The 23276-nt window shown below is 38.7% G+C and overlaps 1 protein-coding gene and 1 long non-coding RNA gene across 3 annotated transcripts in view; one reads left to right on the top strand and one right to left on the bottom strand.

Moving 5' to 3' along the window:
- C6 (complement C6) overlaps positions 1 to 23276 on the bottom strand; it is a 60905-nt gene that overhangs the window by 20258 nt on the left and 17371 nt on the right. Inside the window, exons 7-11 of the mRNA XM_027605673.1 lie at positions 18724 to 18924; positions 12964 to 13204; positions 7689 to 7811; positions 2427 to 2593; positions 581 to 806 (exon numbers count right to left, since the gene is read on the bottom strand). Coding sequence (XP_027461474.1) covers positions 581 to 806; positions 2427 to 2593; positions 7689 to 7811; positions 12964 to 13204; positions 18724 to 18924 — 958 coding nt within the window. The remainder of the gene's footprint in view (positions 1 to 580; positions 807 to 2426; positions 2594 to 7688; positions 7812 to 12963; positions 13205 to 18723; positions 18925 to 23276) is intronic.
- The window catches only part of LOC113929083, a 32697-nt gene continuing 28937 nt past the window's right edge, over positions 19517 to 23276 (top strand). For both annotated transcript variants that reach the window (XR_003522091.2, XR_003522092.2), the window contains exons 1-2: positions 19517 to 19642; positions 21379 to 21544. This is a non-coding gene — a long non-coding RNA (uncharacterized LOC113929083). The remainder of the gene's footprint in view (positions 19643 to 21378; positions 21545 to 23276) is intronic.

Below are 23276 nucleotides of genomic sequence, written 5' to 3'. Positions count from 1 at the left end.
CAGGATTACAGGTAGCCATGAAGTTTACTTAACCCCGTATGAAAACTTTGTTGGGGGGGATTAACTTATCTCCGATTACAAAGCCATCATCATTCTACATTATACTACAGAAGAGACCTATAACAACAGTATAACATACTTTATTTTATAGTATGGTTTATTATTTTATTTATTTTATGTTACAGGCATTGTTGCCTATTCTCTCTCTCTCTCTCTCTCTCTCTCTCTCTCTCTCTATATATATATATATATATATATATATATATATATATATATAAAATCTTCAGGTACATACTGGCATTGTCCCCATTTGATGGATGAATGGATTGAGGCATAGAGGGGTTGGGTGACTTTCCCACGGTTACACAGCTAGTGGGTTACAGTGGAGCCTCACTCTCACCAGGGCTGTTTGACTTTAGAGTCTAATTTTTCACAGGCTTCTTTTCCTTGTGAGTTTGCATAAGGTGGAAAATAAAACTTTTGTTTTCCTCGACCAACCTAGAACATATATGACATATGTTCTAGAACACCTTCTGGAGGGGAAAAGGGGCCTCCTCCACAGGAAGTCACGGATACTCACTGGATTTATAGTCCGGGGAGCGTCTCTCACAGTTGTCTCCATAGGTGCCACTCTGGCAAACACACAGACACTCGGTCCCCGAGAGCGTGGGGCGGCCATTATTCGGGCACGGAGCACACCGGCAAGGGTCAAACTTGGCCGCGTATTCTCGAAAAGCTTTCCTGAGGTTGCTCCGCCTTGTCACCGCACAGGGGATGTTTCTCACCAAGTCCGTGATGGGAGCAAGCTAAGAGCAAATGGTAGAGAGGAGGTGTGGGCCACGACATCCCTTGGGCATTTGTTGCCACCATTGCTCAAATCTCATCGACTGAGAGGAAAGGTCTGGAAAATCCCACACTTCAAAGGGATTAGTGTACAATATAGCATATCTGCCTATTGAGCCAGTGGAGAAAAACCCTCTGCATGAGGGCAGGGGAGTTTCTTTTCTTTCCCTTCTAGAGAGGGCAGAGCAGCTATCTGCAGGATTAGCTGGCTTCTCTTGTCCCTAATGTGATGTCTCTGGAGCTTACCTTCCCTGGAATTCTGGTAGGAAGGAAGCCTCACGAGAGGTGTCGCTCACTTGGACTTACATCACGTTATTCAGTAAGCATCAAATACATGCCTCAAGTCACTGAGAGGGGTGACCAGGAGTCGGGCGGCTCATGCGCGCTCTGCCAAAACTTCATTAGGTTTGATTCAAGCAAAAAAATCCAGAGAGGGTGAAGAGAGGCTTTCTGTGTTCTTTTTCTTCCAGGGACAGAACTGGCTTTTGGTGAGACCAGATGAGAAAATACGGAGCAGGAGAGAGGAACTTGCCCGTAGGATGAATGGAAGAATTACGGTAACACATAATGGAGCTAACGCAAAACCAGGGCTCATTTTATTAACATTTTAAAACCTCAAAGGAATGACTATGTAGTGCAGTGTATGAGTCACAGGTGTCCAGATGGGTGGCCAGATCTCATTTTCCCATCATAGCCTGTAGAGCTCAACGTATCTTCATGTTGCATGTAAATTATTCTACTTCATAATGATTGGACTCCTTTATCTTCATTTAAATGAAATGAGCAGAATAGCTTCTTTGAAGGCTTTAAAAATGTGCTTATGTTTTAGTCAAAACTGGTTCTAAATGGCATATGACTGATATGTGGGCAAAGTATTCCATAAATAATAAAAATCACCTTTTTATGTAATTACAACAAATACAGGACAGGTAATTTTAATCAATGGTGATAGAAACAGAGAGCCAAATGGGTCTAAGATCCCGTTTATCCCACAGAGCTATAAATGAGGATTTAGGCGTGCTCATGAAATAAAAAGTTGTAAGAAAAGTACACAAATCAGATTTATTGTATAGATGGGGAGCTGAAGAGCACTACTTAAGGCAAGTTTGAAGAGTTGTATTTACTAAATTCCCCTTCCTGGGGGTGCCTGTGTGGCTCATTCGGTTAAACATCTGTCTTCGGCTCAGGTCAGGATGCCAGGGTTCTGGGATCGAGTCCCGCATAGGGCTCCCCGCTAGGTGGAGAGCCTGCTTCTCCCTCTCCCTCTGCCTGCCACTCCCCCTGCTTGTGCTCTCTCTCTCTGTCAAATAAATAAATAAAATCTTAAAAAAACAAAATTCCCCTTCCTGGTATTTTATGTATACTAAGATTTCTAAATACTGTACCAGAGGATGCTCATTTGAATAGCAACTGCAATTGATGTGTAATTTAACATTTTTAAAAAGGTACATCGTGCATGCACACTAAAGAAAGACTTTTCCTTTATCATCTGCGAGGAAAACGGAAAAGGAATTGCATGGTGTGAATTTGGGCTGCTAGAGAACGACTTTAGCTCTCTTACCCATAATACTTCTGACTCTTACCTCAAAGTCAATCACAGCGGGATTTTCCTTCACTGATTCTAACCACTCGGAAAATTCCTTCTCCGCAGGACTCGAGTTCCCCTTCTCCCACACCAAGGCAGCGGCGTACTTACTCCTCCCGCCTCGAGTCAGGGATATGGATTTCTCTGCTCCCTGCAAAACTGAACCTGCAAGGTATTTCAAGAAAATGACTCCTTTAACTTTACTGCACATTCAAACTTTCAAGAAAAGCCTATTCGCACAGGAGGAGAAGTAGATGGTAGTCATGTAGCTCCATTGAATAAGTTAGTGAAAAGCAAGAAAACACTCCTCCTCATCCCTACAGGGAGTTTAGTAATAGAGATGATAACAGTGTTAGCAGTTACCATTTATTAAGCAACTTGTATATGCTAGGCACTTTGTACTGATTGCCTTAAGTTATTCTCACAACAGTCTTGAGAAGTAGGTATTATTATAAACAACGGGCACTGAAACTAGAGGTAATTTAGCCTGGAACACAGGCACAGGTAACTGGGGGTGGGGTGGGGGGAGGAGGCTGGGGTGTAAATGCAGCCCAAGTCCAGGCTACTCGGCTCCCTGCTCTTGGATACCAAAGCTCCCACTTTTGATGTATATCAGCATATGTCTTGGGCCTTCAGAATAACACAGATCACCTGGTTTGTGATATCCAATCAGTTGACTGCCAGGCTGGAGATTCCATTTAGAGTAGAAAGTTGATAGAATGCTTTTAAGCTTAAAGACAGGTGCAAAAGCACAACTAACAAAGAGAAAGAAAAAGTTAAACCTCAGGTTAAGAGTTGGCATAATGTTTCTTTAGAAGCAATGACATTTAATGTACACAGCACAGATCTTTTATACAAAATTTCAAAAAAAAATTCCTATGAACTAATGATGTCTTTAACTAATAAGGGTAGAAGCTGAGTAATAGAAAATCATAGTGAGAAATAAAAGCAAATGAAGAGGAGGCTAGTGATATGGGTGAGAGTTAATGGCATTAATTTGGTGTCTGTTCTGCAGTATGGATTAGCCATGCTGCCACTGTTTAGAAATTCTATAGTAAGAGTCTAGAATGATCAGCACAATGGGTGAAATACTCTCTCTGTGAAGAAAGTAGTATACCCCTTTCAAAGTGAGGTTGCAAAAGATAACACAGAGGGGTATAAGAAAACATTTTAGAGGTTTTTGTATTTATTTTTCATATAAAAAAGGAGAGAAATTAGTATTTGCCAATATATCATGTACCAGTGGTCAGTAGCTCTGACATGCTAGTTCACATTTGGCTTGACACCATGTATTTCATGAATGGGTTGACACCAGTACGAGTTAATATGATAAGCATGGGATCCTGAAGAAGGAGTGAGCATTAAGTCCATTTACTGCTGGAACAGAACTAACTCTTGCAAGGAACAAGTGTTTTAAAAGGATTCCAGGAAGAAAATGCATATTGAAGACGATACCAATAGTGCAAACATAAGCAAAACCAACTAGTAGAAGGAAGAACAGATGTTTCTACTTCTTACACAAGCTTCTCGTAAGCCACAACATGAGACTGACACCAAAGCTGCCCAAAACACATCAAAAATTTCAAGGAGTTTTTAATGAAATATTAATTTTTCACTATAATATGAGCATGACAATGAAAAATTTTATTTCATATAGGCTATCTTTCAAAATTTTCTCTTTTCCACATTTATATATATTTTTGTGCATAATATATTTTTAGAATACTACATTTATAAAGTTCGTTAGTATTTTTTAGTAAGTATATTAGGGATGTATAGTAAAAAAATTTTAATGATATCATTATAGATTTAAAAAGTTTGGAGTCCAGTGATTTAATCAAATGAGCTCAGGATTAGACATAGAAAAATTATGTTTTCGTGTGTGTTTTACTCTTAAATGTGCTTTGATTTTAGGCAAATTTTCATCATGATTAATGAGCATTTGTTGAAAATCTGCTATATGCCTGGTTGAAGACTGAGAGAAATGTAAAATATGCCTTTTGTATTTGAAGGACTTAGACTCTCAATAAGGAGACAAAATAGGTACATAAATTTATTAGCAAAACTATAGAGAAATAAGAAAGGAAGGAAGATAAGAAGGGTGGGTAGGGAAGGGAAAGAAATGTGCACAAAAAGACCAACAAAACAGTTTGGCTTAGTGTTACAGAGTGGTACAGCAATTCAGGATTCCTGAGTTAGGTCCATGGAAGGATTCTGCGATCTTAGGCACTTAGGGAGGGACTGAAAGGACTCTGAGGCAAAGCTAAGATATGGTAGGGGGCAATGCCTTCCCAGAATGGGCACAGACCTGGAGTGAGGGGCGGATGGTACCATGTTCTGGAGACAGTGCCCATGGACATCCGCGTGAGTTGAAGTTGGAGGTTCAGGTAGGGGAAGAGCACAAAACAGAGAGGATCTGGTTGGAAAGCCAAGGAGACTGGACTTCATTCTCTGGGTTTAGAAATGACTACATTCCTTAGAAACATTTCATTTTGAGTTGGAGAGTTCACACAATTCAGGAGTATTAGCAATGTGTCACCTGGGTAGCAATGGGTAGTTGATAAACCAGTGTGGCGACCATCGTAATAGTTTCTGATCTCACCTTATTCCTACAAGCTGAAAACTGTGGGTCCATATTTGACATTTTCTCATCTCTTTGTTGGATGAATTTTGTAATTGATAATTGAGCAGTTTTTTTTTCAGTAAGTACTCAAGAATGTATATTCTCAGAATTCTTTCATGTTTTGAGATGTCTTCCTGTTACCTTTATATAGGAAATTACTTTTTTTCCTTCTCTCAGAAACTTGTGGACATTATTGTTTTATGGCATTGAATTTAGTTATGGAGAAGTCTGAGGACAGACGGATTTTGTTGTTTTTGTTGTTCTGTGGGAGACTTGTTCTTTCAGGCAAGATAACTGAAGAATTCATTTTTAAAATCTTTGTATTTAGTAAATTAATTAGGTTTTGTCTTGAAGTTATATACTTGAACAATATTTCTGATGCATATAATCAAAACAAATTTGTTCCTTTATTTTAGGGATATATTCATACATAGTTGTGTTTTTTTTTTCTTAACAGTTTTCCTCTTTGATTTTTTTTCGGATCTCTATTTCAGGAACACAAATTCCCACAGATTAAGTTATATTTGTCATTCCATTTCCATTAGATTTTCCTTAATAACTGTTAATACCTAAATTTTTATCTGCATTTATTATGAATTACTTTAAATCCTTCCTATATGTGATTAGCTTTCTTGGTTTTATTTTCAGGCAATTATATTTTGTTCTTGCAGTATCTAATTTATTTAGAACTATAATGGTGATATTTTTCAATGTTTCTTTGTCTTCGTACCTTAGCTTTGAAATTTGCCTTTTCAATTAATTCTCATAATCTTTTTGTCTCTGGGCACTTGATTTATTGAATTCACCTTGTTGTTTAATTTATTACATGAAAAACTGGTATAGGCTGGGTGATAGACATTGGGGAGGGTATGTGCTATGATGAGTGCTGTGAATTGCGTAAGACTGTTGAATCACAGACCTGTACCTCTGAAACAAATAATACATTATATGTTAAAAAAAAAAAAGAAGAAGAAGAAGAAGATAGTAGGAAGGGAAAAATGAAGGGGGGAAATCAGAGGGGGAGATGAACCATGAGAGACTATGGACTCCGAGAAACAAACTGAGGGTTCTAGAGGGGAGGGGGTGGGGGGATGGGTTAGTCTGGTGATGGGTATTAAATAGGGCACGTATTGAATGGAGCACTGGGTGTTATAAGCAAACAATGAATCATGGAACACTACATCAAAAACAAATGATGTAATGTAGGGTGATTAACATAACATCGTAAAATAAAGAAAAAAAAGAATCTATATCCATTCTTTGGTTTTATATTACTAGATTATTCGTCTGTTTTGCATGTTCTTTTTTTCCTTTTTTCTTCTTTTTTGCTATAATATGAACGCATAGTTGTCAAACCAATGCTTATTTTGCTTATGCTTAACATGGGCATATACATGTAGATCATCTATATGGTCTGATATTCAAAATTATCAGTTTATTATTATAGTAAATATTTTTTTCTGTTTGTTGTCTGTCTCCCCAGGAGAATATAAGCTTCATATTTTAGGAGTTTCTGTGATTCTGCACAACCCATCATTGTTAGCAGGATGAGTAGACATCAGTCAGGCAAAGTCAGGGAACAAGAGAACTTTACCCAGAGGAAGGAGTTATTTATAATGGCAAGGCACAAGAGAAAGCATGACTTATTTAGGAGACTATTTGGTTTAGCTAGGCAGAGAGAGAGAGAGAGAGAGGCAGGAATTTATCTTTAAGGTTATGTGAAACCATGACATGTTTAAGGCATGAGAACTGCACGATAAGGTTTGCCTTGGAAAAGTTTCCCGTCACAGGAAATGTGTAGAACAGGTTGGCAGAAGGCATCAGGAAGGCAAGGGGACCAGTTAGGAGGCTACTGTGGTAATCCGGGTTGGAAATAATGAACAGAGTGCATGCCCATGGAAATGAAAAGATGGGGGTAACTGGGAGAAATATCAAGGATGTAGAGGGATCACTTATTGGATATGGGGGCTAGAAAGAGGGTGAAATTAAGCCAACACTAAGGTTTCTGGTGTGGTTGCTGGAGCCTTATTTACTTATTTACTTAGGCCTATTCTCTTAGACTCTTTTTTTTTTTTTTAAGATATTATTTATTTATTTGACAGAGAGAGACAGCAAGAGAGGGAACACAAGCAGGGGGAGTGGGAAGGGGAGAAGCAGGCTCCCCCATGGAGCAGGGAGCCCGATGCGGGGCTGGATCCCAGGACCCTGGGATCATGACCTGAGCCAAAGGCAGACACTTAACGACTGAGCCACCCAGGCGCCCCTTCTCTTAGACTCTTACCAGTCTGTATTTTTAATGGTTATTTATGTGTGTAGTTTGTAGGCTCCTTGATAGGAAGGCCTGTTTGACACCCATCTTTACATCACAATGTCTAATACTGAGTTCGGTCCATGGGAAGAATCGATAAATATTAAACAACCTAAGTATAAGATCAAGAAAACCTTAACTCTTTCCCTTGTAAGTAGTGCTAATGATATTTTATTTTCACCCTCCCCTCCCACCACACAGAGAGGGCTCTGAGGTAGATAAATGAAATAAAGGAAAGTTAAAAATAGCACAGTCACGTGTACTATGGTACTCCAACCACAGCCCCTTGTGCACAGGGTGAGCGACTAGGAGAGAGTAGGTACTCCTACCTTCGTACTTCTCAGACATCTTGTTAGTGGTGCACCGGTGTTCCACTTTCGTTTTCTTAAAACCAAAGCTGCGTTTCTTTGTTTCAATCCGGACACAGTTTCGGATTTCTTCCTCCGTTAAACCTAGGAAATGGAGTGCAGACAAAACATCCTAAGAATGTACCACTGACAACTCAGAGAAGAGGGGCGTGAGGCTCTGGGCACTGGGGAGCTACAGATACTCTATATCAGCTTCCGCCTTCTCCAGTTCCTGTAAGCTGGAATGATGAAGAGCTTTCACCTCCAGATTCAGTCCTTCACAGGCCCTGGGATGATCCTGAACAGAGGAAGTATCTAAGAGTCCCTGCTGTCTCTCCCTTCAGCACTGGCCCTAAGAAGCAAATGTAAGGTGGCTGTTTCCCATCCCATGGGGCTCATGTTGGCCTCTCCCTGTTGCCGACCCACAAGGAGCCTCAAAGCTTGCCCGTCCTACTGGCCACAGCCACTCTATCACCCTGCAGATGAAGAGATGAACACATGTTCTGTGTGGTGCCCCTGTCAGGCCTTCTTTCTGGGCCACAGCTGATTCTGTGAGGCCTGAGTCCACCTTGCTTATCCCCCGGTCATCACTTAAAATGGAAATCCTGTTGCTTATCCCTCCTTCCCTGAACGCTCATCCTCATACTTGTCTCCCTGACTCAGCTGCTCATTCCACCTATACCTCCAAAACCCTTTTATTTTCTCTCAGAAATTCTGACTTGCTGACCTATGAACTCTTCTCAGTGTCCTCACTGACTCTTCTCTTCCTTATCTTCATTCAAGCCTGTACTCCTTGTTTCTCCTGTTGTCTCTGAGGGAGGTGGATACTGCTTCATTCCCAGCCCTGGAGAGCTGGCGTTGATACCCTCCTAGGTTCCCAGTGCTGCCACAGGATGCGAAGTCTTGTCAAAACCCTGGTGCTCCAAGGCTCAGGCCATTCGGTTCTAACGTCTTTAGTCCTCACTGTTCTTGCCTTTTACCAAACCTCCAAGCATCATTTGTTGAAGAATTTGGCCTCTGAGTCGCTCTTTCCCACTCCCACCCTTGCCTGTATTCTCGATGACTTCAAAATCGATGCGACACAATGCAGGGAAACAGGTCTGGCTATTTGTAGGCTGAGTTGGTGCTGCCTATCTGGGGTAATTTGAAGAGAATCAACGTTTCCTTTTTCTTAACAGCTTCCTAGGCTTCCCGACCTGCTACCTCAAACACCAAAATTAGAATCCAGATTTTGGTTTTTGTTTTTAATGGAATTTATTTAAATAGAAGTATAGTTAACACAAGAGTTCAGTTTTTGATTGTTAGTTAAAAACTGCCTCGCAGAACACAGGCACACAAGAGATGGAGCTGTATCAGCTCCTAAAGCACCTTAAAGCAAAGTAGTTCATCAAATCCTGATATTTAGGGTTGTAGATTACAATCAGCAGAGGAGTGTTTTTAGAGCTTGAGGCACAGTTTGGGTGTGACGTTGAAATTGAATTCTAAAGGCACAGATCACTGAGAAATGAGGCCAAGTAGAAGGGGATGGGGTCTGCCTACTTCACAGTATTTCCAATAGTTTGACACATTTGAAGAGATGCAGTATAAGTGGCAGTGAAAAATTCTTAGTTTGAAGCCCTCATGTTTACAAGTTTCCCATGCATTTGTAACTCTAACCAAAAAAAAAAAAAAAAAGAAAAGGTCTGGTTTTCTTTTTTGGTGAGGCTGAATAAATGAGTCATTTTCTTCTGGTAACGTTCTAACAAGTAGGTCAGTCAAATGTTTAGGCCATGTTAGGAATTTGATGCATCTATAGTGCATAGTTCCCCATCCTTTTTAAATTTTCTCATTAGGTTTTTATTATTTATAAATGAAAATTAAATTTTATGTGTCCAATTTATTAACTATAACATAATTAATTGACTATCAACTTAGTTAATTTCATTTTCTGAGGGCTAATGGAGAATCTTGGAAGATTTGAATGATGAATCCCTCTTATGAGCCACAGTGCCAGTCATGCAGTGATTAAAATATCAAGGCTTTATCAGTGAATTTCTGTATAAGTGTTTCTTCGCCTGCATTTCCTGTAGCTTGCTGTCTGACCTCTACCCAGTTGCTGGATGCTGCAGCACTTGGCCTCTCAAACCTGAGTGTCCCTCTGATGTAGCACAGGGACAAGTATTTCAGAAATGTCCTCAGCTACTCTGATGGGGCGAAGGAAAACAGTGTTAGTCAAAAATGTCATATGGATAAATGGGGGGGCCTGTAATTGTTCTCTAGTTTAGAGTCAGAAATGACTTCTCAACAAAAGGAGTTTAAAATTGCCATCTTGCAGGGCGCCTGGGTGGCTCAGACAGTTAAGCATCTGCCTTTGGCTCAGGTCATGATCCCGGGGTCCTAGGATCGAGCCCCACATCGGGCTCCCTGCTGAGCAGGGAGCTTGCTTCTCCCTCTCCCTCTGTCTCTGCCTGCCGCTCCCCCTGTTTGTACTCTCTCTCTCTCTGTCAAATAAAAAATAAAAAAAATAAAAATAAAATAAAATTACCATCTTGCATATTACAATATTTTAATTGTTTAATGTTTTTGCTGTATTTCTGAAATTCTTTTCACCTAGCACACTGAAGCAATGTCAACTTTTATTCAAGCTTTTAAATTGATTATGGGACATTGAACAATAGAGGAATAAATGAAGGATGCAAATAAAAAGCAATTTAATTTTGTTTTCCTCTTCTTGAGGGAGAAAAGATACTACAAAATAGTCCGGTCGTTTTTGAAATTAAGGACAAGGGATACAATTCTTATTGAATAAAGCAAATAAAACCTAAGCCTGTACTCTAGTTCTGTCTTACGGTTAAACAAAGAAAGAAGAAATGGAAAGGAGAGAGAAGGAGGCCAGAATATGTATTCATCTAGAGAGTGGGCAAAAACAGGTAAGCATACCCACCGGAGAATTCCATTTTATTAAGATTTGTTTCTGTCTGGGTGTGCTTCATCTTAAACACAATTAAAACTGTGTACCAGTATTATTATTGTGACACAGAGAAATATATATGTGTATATATACTTATTTTTTTTAAAGATTTTATTTATTTATTTGAGAGAGAGAGAGAATGAGAGATAGAGAGCATGAGATAGGAGAGGGTCAGAGGGAGAAGCAGACTCCCCGCTGAGCAGGGAGCCCGATGTGGGACTCGATCCCGGGACTCCAGGATCATGACCTGAGCCGAAGGCAGTTGCTTAACCAACTGAGCCACCCAGGCGCCCCTATATATATACTTATTGAATATAAGAATATGTATTACATATATGAATATTAAATATAGAAGTATATTTAGTTGAATATATACACTACAGAGTGTATATAAGTGTTTTATATACATACATACTATATATATATATATAGTATGTGTGTATATGAGTATGTAGGGTCTATGGTCATATATTTCCAGTTTCCTATCACATCTCAAGCTCCCTTCTTTTCCTTATTATGTACACCTGTTTCTACCTCTATTTACAGAGAAAGAGATGGAAGGTGAGAATGTTTCAATAGGAAAGTATAGCTCCTTACTTCATTTTGGTCATGGGTCTTTATTAAAATCCTGGATGGTTGATTAAAGAGTCACATAGTTCTTTAACTGACCTGATCTCTAAGCCTTTAGAGGCTTTGCTCTGAATGCATGATGAGTATAGCCGATCAAGTGAGAAATTATTCTCTGGGCTACAGCAGCAAGTGACCAAAATAATTTCATCCCAGGGGTGAGATGAAAACAATCAAGGGCCAGAGATTTCCCCCAACAATTTTTGCTCAGAATTAATGTGGTATTCTCATGGCAGAAGATACTAAATTCATCTTACAAACATTGTTCCAGTGGAACATTAGGGTTAGGCGATGTGGAAAGCCCACCACAGCATAAATCTTTTGGATTTCAGTAACTCCGTCAGGTAAAAATTTTTTAGGACCTCTTACCGAAAGTCCTTCTCAAAGACACTTATCCCATCTTCTCTCTTAGGAAAGTAGACCATGAGGGATATCTAGTCACTTTAAATTTGGAATAACTGAGGGCAACTACATGAAACATTAGTATTTGCCATCATGAGATGTAAGAAAGGGATTGACACTCTCTTGACCCCAGGGTTGGACTGATGTTGTCTTTTTTAAATAAATTCCTGATCTCTCTCTTTTTTTAAAGATTTATTTATTTGAGAGAGAAAGAAAGCAGGGGAGGGCCAGAGGGAGAGAAAGAGAATCTTGAAGCAGACTCCAGGCTGAGTGTGGAGCCGGTGGCAGGGCTCCATCCCAGGACCCTGAGATCATGACCTGAACCCAAACCAAGAGTCAGCCACTCAACCAACTGTACCACCCAGGCACCCCCCGATTTCTAGTATATAAAAGTCACATGATCAAGAATTCTCATTTATCTGGAGTAATTGGTCAGTTGAGTTCTGGTTACCATACAGTTTCCTAAGCATGTCCTTAAGAGACACACGATAGAATCATCACAAGGTCCCTGTGTCATTTCACAAAGGAGTCTGAAAACAAATTTATCCAAAGGTGCTTAAGCTGTATTAATAATTAGTATTGGCAATTTAAGGTAACAGTTAAGAAACCAAGATTTATTTATAAACCAAGGCTTATATTGTTATTTTACATGTAAGCAGAAAAATATCCCTGACTATATCCCAAAGTATAAAGTTGCAAACTTTCCTCGAAAACTTTCTCATCTGGCTTCAAGTTTTATCACCAGAAGGTGCATATCTAGCCCACATTAATTTAGTCCCTGGTCAAGTCCTTAATTGTTCTTTTATCTTATGTCTTTGGCTTTTACTTAAAAATCATTAAAAGACTGCTAGTGAATTTCCTATAATTATTTTTCTATAAAATTATTATCTCCTATAAAAATGCTATAAGTAAATTGTCTTTTAGAGTTTAATTCCAGGACAAATTTCATTTTTTCTTGAGATAATAGCATGTATCTCTGTTTTAGGTTACCACTACTGTGTAGCTTATGATGTTCCCAGGTGTCAGGAAATTCAGAAACAAACCTAATGTCCAATCAAAGAGGTTAAGTATATTTCTTTTTTTCTTTTTTGTTCTAATTTTATATTTTTATTTTATTTGCTTGAGTGTATACCTTTTGGTTGTTCTTCATATCATTTTGGAAATAAAGCAAAGTCTAAAAGTCGATAAGGAAGAATTAAAATAATAGAGTAAGAGAAAAATGAATTGCAGGCAATCGAATCAAGTTGAAAAAAAAAGGGAGGGCTGCAAAAAGCCTACCTGAGTTCCTGAGTTCCTCGACGCTAAACTGGTAGAGGAGGTCATACACGCCACCCAGGGAGCCAGAGGTGAAATAGTGAGTCCCAAAGTCATCGAATATCCGGCTATACAAAGCAAAGTTGTATTCTAGAGGCAGGTGGTTAAGTGCTTTCAAAAAGACATCAGAAAGCTGCAGATCTTTAGTCTTCATTGTGAAGTTTAAGACTTTTATCACTTTATGGATCCTAGTAAAACTAGAATCCTAAATGGAAGAGGAGAAAAGAAGAAAAAAAGAAAAAAAGAAAAAAAAACCAAGATGATTAAAAGTAATGAAAGTTTGAAGTGTCAAGCTTTTAAATGTCATCTATTCATCACCAGCTTCATCCTAACCATAGCATGCTAACAACTTTAACTCTCCGTGGCATGTTCTCACACACAAAATTAGAATTTTTGTTGTATTTCCCAGGACTTTTTCCTGAGATGTTCATAGTGCTGAACAGATAAGATTATCTCAGCAATGTGAACTGTGTGACCTAGGCCTAGGTTTTGTAGACAGATCTGCGGGAAACAGAACGCCACAATGACCACTGGTGCATATTCGTTCAGACTCCAAGATCTTCTGCGAAAACTCGAGATTGCAGGGTTAAAAATAACCCGAAAGGATCAGAGTGAAATGCCCTTGGGATGTGTGTGGTCTGTTCTAAAGTACACAGCAGAAGATGTTTTGTAGATAGGAAGCCAGCTGTAAACAGCACACCATGCATTCTCTTCTTTGTTCTCTTATCCTGTGTTAAGGTCCAAGTACAAAGGTGTTTACCATTAATTGATCACAGCCAGTTACAGGTTTCTTTACTCCTTCTCCATTCCCACTGCTTCGCTTAACTAACCCTGTGTACCTGGAAGAATGTGCCTTACTAAGCCCCTGCTGTAAGTCATTATAGACCTATGTCATTGTAGAAGGTATATTAGACTATGGAAAATAAATGTTGGCACCTCGGGCTGTGAGCTCGGGGTCCCCTGTGCCTCACTATACTGTCGTCTCTTTTTCTCAGTTCCTTTGCCGCCCCAGGTCCCCGACTCTCAGAGGTTGACAAGATCTACCAAAAAGAGATCAATGATTAGAAAAGTAAATCTTTCATTCTTGAGTGTCAATCATGATTGTGTCCCTACTGAGTGTTTATTTAGAAAGCCTTGCTAATGCAAAACATTGAAAAAGGATTGCATAAATTTTTAATTGAAAGCTATGCAGCTGAGATTCAAGTCACAGCTTTATCCCAAACTGGGAAAAGGCATTTATATTTCTGAGGACTGAGGTGTCTGTGAAATGTCATCTGGGGCACAGGTGAGGGCTGTGCAGTGGATGACATACCACACTGCTTTTCAACTCTAAAATGTTATCATTCAAAATTACTTATGGGTTAAAATTAAACATTATTTATACTCTCTCTCCTCTACCCATAAATAGGAATATTTGTTTGAGGGCTTTTGGGTTTTCTTTTTTTTTTAATCTTTTCTTGTTATGTCAGGTTAATTTATGATTTGGTGGTTGGTATTATACCCAAATCTCATTCCATTAAATTGTCCTTCTACATATTCACTGAGTTTTATGAGTGTACCCACATATACTGTTCTTTTAAAAAAATTTATATACTTTATCTACCTCTCAATTTTAGCAAATTGTAGTGTTTGAGTAATAGCAGAGAGAGGAGCATATTTTAGCAAAAGAACTTTATCGTAGCTGTAAATTATTAAATAGCTATTTTCCTGTGTGCTATAATTATACCATAAAATGGCTGCTAACACAAAAGACAAGAAATAATCACAAGGATTGTAAAGAGTCACCATTCACACTTCTCCTTCTCTCTTCCTGTCTCTCTCCCCTACCTTTTCCCACCCCTGCCCCCTTCTTGCCTTTAACACATTTATTGCTCAGCTACCTCAGATGCTGTGGAAACAGACATGAACAAGGGATGAACAAAGTTCATCCCTTTGAGGAGCTTACATTTTCAGTGTCCATTAATTCTTTTTCAAGTTTAATACTTGAATTTTGTCATAGAACCATGGCTTTGGAAAGATGGATGGACATTCTACTTTTAGTAAGAAGCACACTCACTTCCAGAGTATCTGAAATGCCTGTTTGGACACAGGCATTGAAATGGATGGCTCAAAATTTCCAGGCTGTTTACAAACTAAATTGTAAAAAATACATATAAAACCTTGGTGACTCAACTCAGCACATGTACACACACTGATCAAGTGCATGATGGCTAAAACTGGCTATTTTAGACTAAAAATGACATGACAGTAGATTTTTAACCATGTATGATCTATTTCAACATTCTGTGAGATCTTGCTTTATTTTTACCACCTTTTTGTGGGTTCAACGTCATAAAGTAATTCAGAAAAGCATTGAATCTTACCAAGAAAACTAGTATTTTGACTTTGAAATAGATTATCTGCCCAAAAAAAGTTTAGTCAGAGCTGAAATTGACATAATAAATAAATAAAGCATTAAGCTCCACTGAAGGGCTTGGATTGATTTTCAAGTGTGGGGTGCCTTGTTTTCATTATTTGAAGGCTAAGAAAGGTTGCAGCAGCATTTTTTACTTAACCTGAGATTTCCTCATTCTGTGGAGATCTGATCAAAGATGTTGAAGATCAACCTGATGAAGTTGACAATTTTGTAAGTTAAAAAATAGTTGTATATCAGCAGTTTCATAAGTTCCAACAGATACTGTGAATAGCCTAAAATGTTTCCACTTTGGGGCAGACTATTAGAGGGTCAAATAACAGCTGTTTATCCACAGATAAGGGTTTTACGAGTGATCTCTAGCATCTCTGAAATATTTATAAACCATTCTGTGAAGCAAATCTTAACATTGAAACTGATGTGTATATCTATGTCTCTTTGAACATCTCCATTTCCCTGCTCATCATAGACTATATTTTTAAGCAGTTGTTTCCAATCCTGAATATGACATTAGAGCAAGCTGGGGGAAAAACAAAACAGAATCACATGCCCAACTACAGATATTCAGAATCAGTAGGTGAAGAGAAGGGCCATGAAATGTATATGTTTACTTCCTAGTAATTCTGATTCCAACTTGTTTTAAGCATATAATTTGTGGGGGGGGAATGGGGTAAATGGATGATGGGCATTAAGGAGGGCATATGTTGTGATGAGCATTGGATATTATATGTAAGTGATGACTCACTATATTCTACTCTCAAAACCAGTACTATACTATATGTTAACTAACTTGAATTTAAATGAAATCTTGGAAGAGAAAAAATACAATTTGCATTACTCAACCATAAAAAAGAATGAAATCTTGCCATTTGCAGTGACATGGAAGGAACTAGAAGAGTATAACGCTAAGTGAAATAAGTCAGTCAGAGAAAGACAAATACTGTATGATCTCACTCATATGTGAAATTTAAGAAATGAAACAAATGAGCAAAGGGAGAAAAGAGACAAATCAAAAATCGGACTCAATTATAGAGAACAAACTTATGGTCGTGGGGGATGGGATGGGTGGGTGGGGGATGGGATGGGTGAAATGGGTGACAGGGATGAAGGAGGGCACTTGTGATGAGCACCAGGTAATGTATGGAAGTCTTGAATCACTATATTGTACACCTGAAACAAATATAATACTGTATGTTAACTAACCGGAGTTAAAATAAAAACTTAAAAGGAAAAAGAATATAATTTGGTAAGTTTGAGGGACACTATGCTACCTATAGCCCATTCTAAAGCACACTAACAATTTATGTTATAAAAAGAATCTATTTTATTCTCTCTTCTTTCTTTTATGTGTTCATATCACCAGAGCTCTACTCTTTTCACAGTTTGTTGAAATTATGGATAAATGAATGAATGAATGAATGAATAAACAGCTTGAAGTGTAATGTAGTAGATAGGAAGAGTGGGCAAAAATCAGACAAACTGATTTTAATGCCCAACTCTGACATTTACTCACTGTAAGATCACAGGAACCACCTAGCTTCGTGGACTTTAGTGTAGTACTTGACACATGGTAGATACTAGATAAATATTTCTTGCATTAAAAATAAATGTATGGGCTTTAATTTACTCATCTGTAAAATGTTATTAAAAATATCTACTCTGATTCCCTTTTGGCGGTCTTTTGAAGATATATGAAATGCCTGGGAAATTGCCGATAAAGTGCTATAAAATCTTTTATTTATGTAAGTGTATGAATGAGTGAATAAATAAAAATATGAGAGGTGCTGTGGTAAAGGCAGGAAGAACCACAAAATGGTGCCCTCCGGCTGCTGGTCCCATCTGCTCCAGTGTTGGCAACTCTTTTCACCTCTCCCCTCAGTTCTGTGATTCAGGGCTCAGTCTTCCCATTCATCTCTTTGGAAAAAACAAATAGTACACAGTGGTGGTTGTAGTGAGGAATAGATACTATTTTAAAAGACATTTGTAAATGTCTAAAAATGTCTAATAGAAATCTATCCCCTAAATTGGAAAACACATCCAGGAGTTTTCATATACGAATAATAAAAGAAAAAGGAACAGAAGAAGAAAGGTTAATGGATGAAGATGTATCTTTACATATTGAAAGAATTTCACTGATTCCTGGCAAGATTAATGGAAGAAGTCTAATACTTGGATACAACCTAAATTCTAAACAACAACAATAAAGTTATACATTTCCAGACAGAGAAAATAAAAGAAAGAAAATGAGCTCTGCATGTGATTTTTCCTATGCAACAATGAAAAGTAGAAGATAGTGGAATAGCATCCATCAACTACCAAGAAAAGAAGACTATGATCCAATATTCCTATATTTGGCCAAGATATTCCTTTATTGCTCAGGGAAAATGTAGGCATTTTAGATATATAAGGATTTAGGGAGTAAATGTATAACACAAATGTAAAATACAGACTATGAACTTGGAATTTATAAGTGTTATGTGAGGAATCTTTAAATAGAGAAGACAAGAGTCAGAATAAAATACAAACTAACATGTGTAATATAAAAATGAACACAAAACAATCCTAAGGAAGGGAACACAAAGGTTTTGAACTATCTCAGTAAAACTGAGGTTTTGGAGGCCTGTAATGATAGTGGTGGAGGACCAGAAAGGTAGATATGTTCTCAAGGAGATAGTAGGGGTGAGGTGTAGAGAAGTAAAACATCTTTTGGGGGCTAGAGAAATAATATAGCCCCCATCATGTGATAAAAGAAAAACATAGGTTTAATTATGCTTGATAATTAAAGAAAGATAACCACAAGCAGAATTTAAAAGTTCAGTAGCACTTCCAAAATGACCAAAAGGACAAAAAGCAGTAAACAGCAATGTGACAAAGACAGCAAAAGTAAAGAAATAGGAAACAGCAACAAAATAAAATGAGTAAGAAAAATTAAAAATGGAAGAAATATGATCAAGTATTTCAGTGGGTATATTAAATCGAAGAAGGTAAAATTTCCCTAGCAAAGGTCAGTCAGTTTATGTTTAAAAAACAAAGGTCTGTTACATGTGGTTTATAAAAAATACACCTAAAACAGTAAGACAAAGAAAACTTAAAGAGAACACAACCATAAATACAGCCAAATATATGCATCATTATATGTATTACCTCTATAACTTCTGAAATTGGATATAACAAGGTACATCTATTTAAATTTGTGTCAGAAACCCTACTGATTTGATGTAAAAAAAACTCTTCCCTTCTCATTGCGTGATTGCTGGAATTGGCATTAATTTTTCAAAAAGAATAAACAGATTGGGAACCATTTTGATTACCTTTCTGTGGGAGGCTTCAATGGCTTGTTTGAAGGCAGAGTTATGGGTGGTGCTTTGAGTTTTCTTTGAGGAATAAAAAATTGGTATATGAAAACTGCTGTGCCCTTCCCTCGAAAAAGAATCTTGTTGATTGTCTTTCTGTGTAAGACGAATTAAGTCCTTGTAGAAATCTGTTTCCAAATCATCTTCTTCAGTTTTTACCTGGAGGAAAATCCATATGAAATAAGACATGACTTAGGAAATATTAGAGCTACTTGTTAAGATCTAATGCAATGGTCCTTCATTCCTTTATGCATTCAATAAATATTTGTTGAAGACCCATTTTGCTAGATATAAAGGAAAAATTCGTCCCTGTCCTCGGGGAGGCAATAGTTTAGCTAGGCAGAAAAGCAATCACCGACACTTGAGTCAGTGTGGGAAGTGTGGTGCTGCTAATGGGGTTGGCATAAATAACCCGTAAAACCCAGGCCACTCCAGGTTAAGTCTTCATCAAGGAAACTACTCCTAAACTGAGACTGAACAGGGGCATAAGCAACAAGGGCTGTTTTTAGTCTGCTTGTGAATTTGACGTTCTTGGCATCTAACTGAAGGTATCTTCCAGAAAACTGAGGCCTATAAAAGGGGAGGACAGATCCTGTGCAATCCTGCTCTGGTTCCGTTCCCACCCACTTAGCCTCCTCTAGATATTGGACAGCGGCACTCTACTGGCTATGTCTGTGGGACAGACAAATAATCGATTGGTTCTGCCTGGCAAGTGGTTCTCAGCCTTCACTGACGGGGGCCTGGGAAGAGAAGAAAAACAACCAGGGGAACTTGACTTGAACTGGGAGTGGAGCAGGATAAGTACAAGTTAAGTCCCTGTTATGGTTACGCTGGTGAAAAGAGACAATGGATGAATTTTAAAAAAAGAAGTTGCAAAGTAAATTGATTGAAGAGTACCTTATGTTAAAGATGCTTGTCTGGTTTGCAACGGGAAAATTTCTTGTTTTTAAAATATTCAGTATTAAAATGCAGTGTGAGGCAAACTGCATGCCACAGTCAAATAGCTTGTACAATTAGTGAAGGAAAGACAAAATAACTCAGCTGCAAAAGAGTCTTGCTCAACAGTAAGATACAGTCAAAAGTTCAGTGCTACTTTCAGATACTACAGTGCATGCTAGTTAGCATTTAAAGGGCCCACAAACGAAGCTCCTCAGCAATGAAGCAAAAGGATCATATTTAAGTATAGCTGCTGACATTTCTTTACCATTTCTTTGAAAAGCTCAAACTACAAATATTTTGTTTTATGAATTAGCTCTTACACAAGAAAAGCTGTGTCAGCTTAAAGGAAAAAAATATTAGCATGGAAGGAAGAGGGCTCAGGTATCCTGGGCAGAAGCTCAGAGAAAATCTGCCCATGTATATTAACTTGGTGGAGGAACAGGTTTATGGGTGAGCAGGGCTGAAAACTTAGATTGAACTGGGAAACTGGGGCGGGGCCTTGCATGCCCTGAGAAAGTATTTGGATTGACATCTAAAGGAAGATTTTGCATGTAATAGGTTCCTTAAAAATATTAATTGAATGAAAAATCGAGAGTGTTGCCATCATTTTTGTGTTTTGCAAAGATCACGTTAACTAGAGTTAATAAAGTGGAGGCGAGGAGAGCAGTTACACAAACTGTTGAAATAAGCCACGTGAGACAGGATAATGGCCAGGTCCAGGGGAGTGGTGGTTGGGTAGAGAGAAACCAGGGCATTTGAAAGATATTTAGGAAGTAAGTTCACAGAAGTTGTTGACTGAGGAGATATGGGGAAGGGAGAGGGAAAGAGAGAGATGATGGGTATGCTGTTCCATGATAGAAAGCCAAGGCAACTTTTGAAAGTATAGATTTTCCCAGGAAGAGATGTTAACCAAACTCTGGGGAAACGGTTTTAATCCTCATTTACACATCATTACATACATCGCTGAGCCCATCCGTCCTCACTGTCTGTAGATCCAGTGGGCTGATGACCTATGACTCGATGTGTGTTGACACTTTTACTTTTGGAGTTTAAAGAAAGGAGATGGGTTTGTAGAAAGGAGCAGAGGAGAGATAGAGGGACTGGGGGGTTGGAGAGGACTGGGTGGCACCTGGTTTCCTGTGCTGTGCAGGTTAGAGACACTACCTGAAGTTGTGGATTTCACAAGGGATTTGGGGAGGATTTGAGGGATTGCAGAGCTATGAAGATTTTCATAGCTTTGGGTTGCAGCAAGAGGCCACGTCTAGGTAGGTCAGTGCATTGCTAAGAATCAAAGTCTAGTGGTAACCACACTCTGCACTTTGCTGCTGACAGCAGATGCTTAGCACACAGCCAGAAGCAAAGCAGCACCACCTAGAAAAAGAGAGGAGTATTCCTGAGTAAGTGGTACAACTCTGGGGGCTGGTGCTGGAATCATATGGTCATTGAGCTCCGCAGTTAGCAGCTGGGGGATCCCTGAGGGGCGGAATTCTTCCTATGGTCTTCTAATCTGACTTCCTATCCAATGCCTGCCTTCCCTTCCCTTCCTTTCAAGAGCCTCTCATCTTTCTGTACCAGCCAGCCCATTATTTCATCTGTCTTAATGAACTCCAGTACTATAGGAGAAGGGAAGTCAGATGACTGCTGAATTTCTCCTCCTCTATTGTTTTCATTAAGGTACAGCTTAGATTTGCACGGCTGCCTGCTAACAGCATGAACAAAATAATATGGAGATCAGTGAAAAGTCAACCAGTCTCATGTGGCCTTGGATCTGGTTATTCACCTTCCTCAGCACTTGAATATTACCTAAAACTCAACAACATATAGTTAGAGATCAACTCAGGTAACTTCTTAAGGTTCGACGATTTTTGATCAACATTGATAATGAAAGGGTTCTCTTTTATTCTGAATGAGGATTTTGGGGCTGTAGTTCCTGATCTACCTAGCCACCCAGACTTGGGTTACCAAGTTAGGTGGATGGATCCAGTGGTCTGCTAGTAAATGTTTAAAAACCAATCTCTTGGGGCGCCTGGGTGGCTCAGTCGGTTAAGCAGCTGCCTTTGGCTCGGGTCATGATCCCAGGGTCCTGGGATCGAGCCCCGCATTGGGCTCCCTGCTCAGCGGGGAGCCTGCTTCTCCCTCTCCCTCTGTCTGCCGCTCTGCCTACTTGTGCTCTTGCTCTGTCTCTCTCCCTGTTAAATAAATAAAAATCTTAAAAAAAAACAACCAGTCTCTGGGAGGGGGATAACCTGTGATTTATTGTAGCACTTGCCCTTGTTTTTGGTGTATATATTCCTACCATAGCTGATTCAAGCTACTTGTGTGGTGCCTCTTAATTCAAACTTGGAAAGAGATGTACGGTAGCAAATTATTACATAACATTTTCATAACATAGATACAATAGATGTAAGTAACTTCAAGAGCATATATGGGAAAATGTAGCAAAATAATGGAGAATTGATAATTTTGAATAATTATCACCTATGTTTTTAATATTTTATTTAGTTATAAGATTATATATTTAATATTTAGTAATGGCTATGTTTATAAACTGGCTTGCAAAGTTCCTGAAAATTTAACAACTGACTCTTGTAAGCTGGAAGAGCGAGCTCTAGGACACCATTGGTGAATCTCACAGGTAATACCTTTTAAACGACAGTTTAGGAAAGGCACATGCTGCATGGTTGTTAATGTCTTTCTTGCTATCACTGTCAAGGTCTTATCTTGCTCAAGCAGCCCTGCAGTAGGAGCCAGGAGTTCTAATTCTGATGTGCCATTTACTTGTTGCATAACTCCGAGAAAGTTGTCTAACTTGGATCTTCTATTGGTACAATGGATATAAACAATCTTCTATTTTTCTGGGAAGATTGTTAAGGAATTTGAGTAAAACAATATAAGCAAGTACTTTCAAAACTGTTAAGTATAAAATGTTTAGATAACAAATTTGCCCAAATTTGCCCTCATCCCATGAGCTGAGTTGAACATGTTAAAGTTGTAAAACTATGTGAAATAGATGCTTACTGAGAATATAGGCAGTATTTGGTGGGTGGGGGGGAGGATTATTGTATTTTTAAAAGTAAGCGTATGGGTTGGTTGTTTAGGCACTAGAAGATATCCTCCCATATAACTGTATTATATGTAAATGTTTGGATGTTAGCTCTGTCTCCAAAGCTTATTCAATACATCTCAAGAGTAATGCTATTATTGCAGAATTACTATTTCCTTGGAACAATGTAATACCGAATTCCTATTTAGCATACCAATGAGACCTTTTCCACCTCCCTTGGTGGTGGTGGGCCCTCTGGAATTAGCATCTGGATCTGTGGGGAGATAGTGGGGAGTTTCTTTACTTGGTCAGAGGTCAGTTGTTACCCTTGTCGCTTCTATCTGCAGGCAGAGATCGGACTTCTCAGGTCAGTCTCCCAGAAGGTGTTTGAATTTGGCAGTTGGGCCCCAAGGGCATTCCCTATACCCATTAATACATATTAGATGGCTTTAAATTGAGATGATCAAATTGGAAAACTGATTTTATATATATATATATATATATGTAAAAGGTTTTCTAAAGGAAGGAT

Source organism: Zalophus californianus, chromosome 5 (assembly GCF_009762305.2).
Source record: "Zalophus californianus isolate mZalCal1 chromosome 5, mZalCal1.pri.v2, whole genome shotgun sequence".
NCBI lineage: Eukaryota > Metazoa > Chordata > Mammalia > Carnivora > Otariidae > Zalophus > Zalophus californianus.
This window is presented reverse-complemented; position numbering and strand designations above follow the sequence as displayed.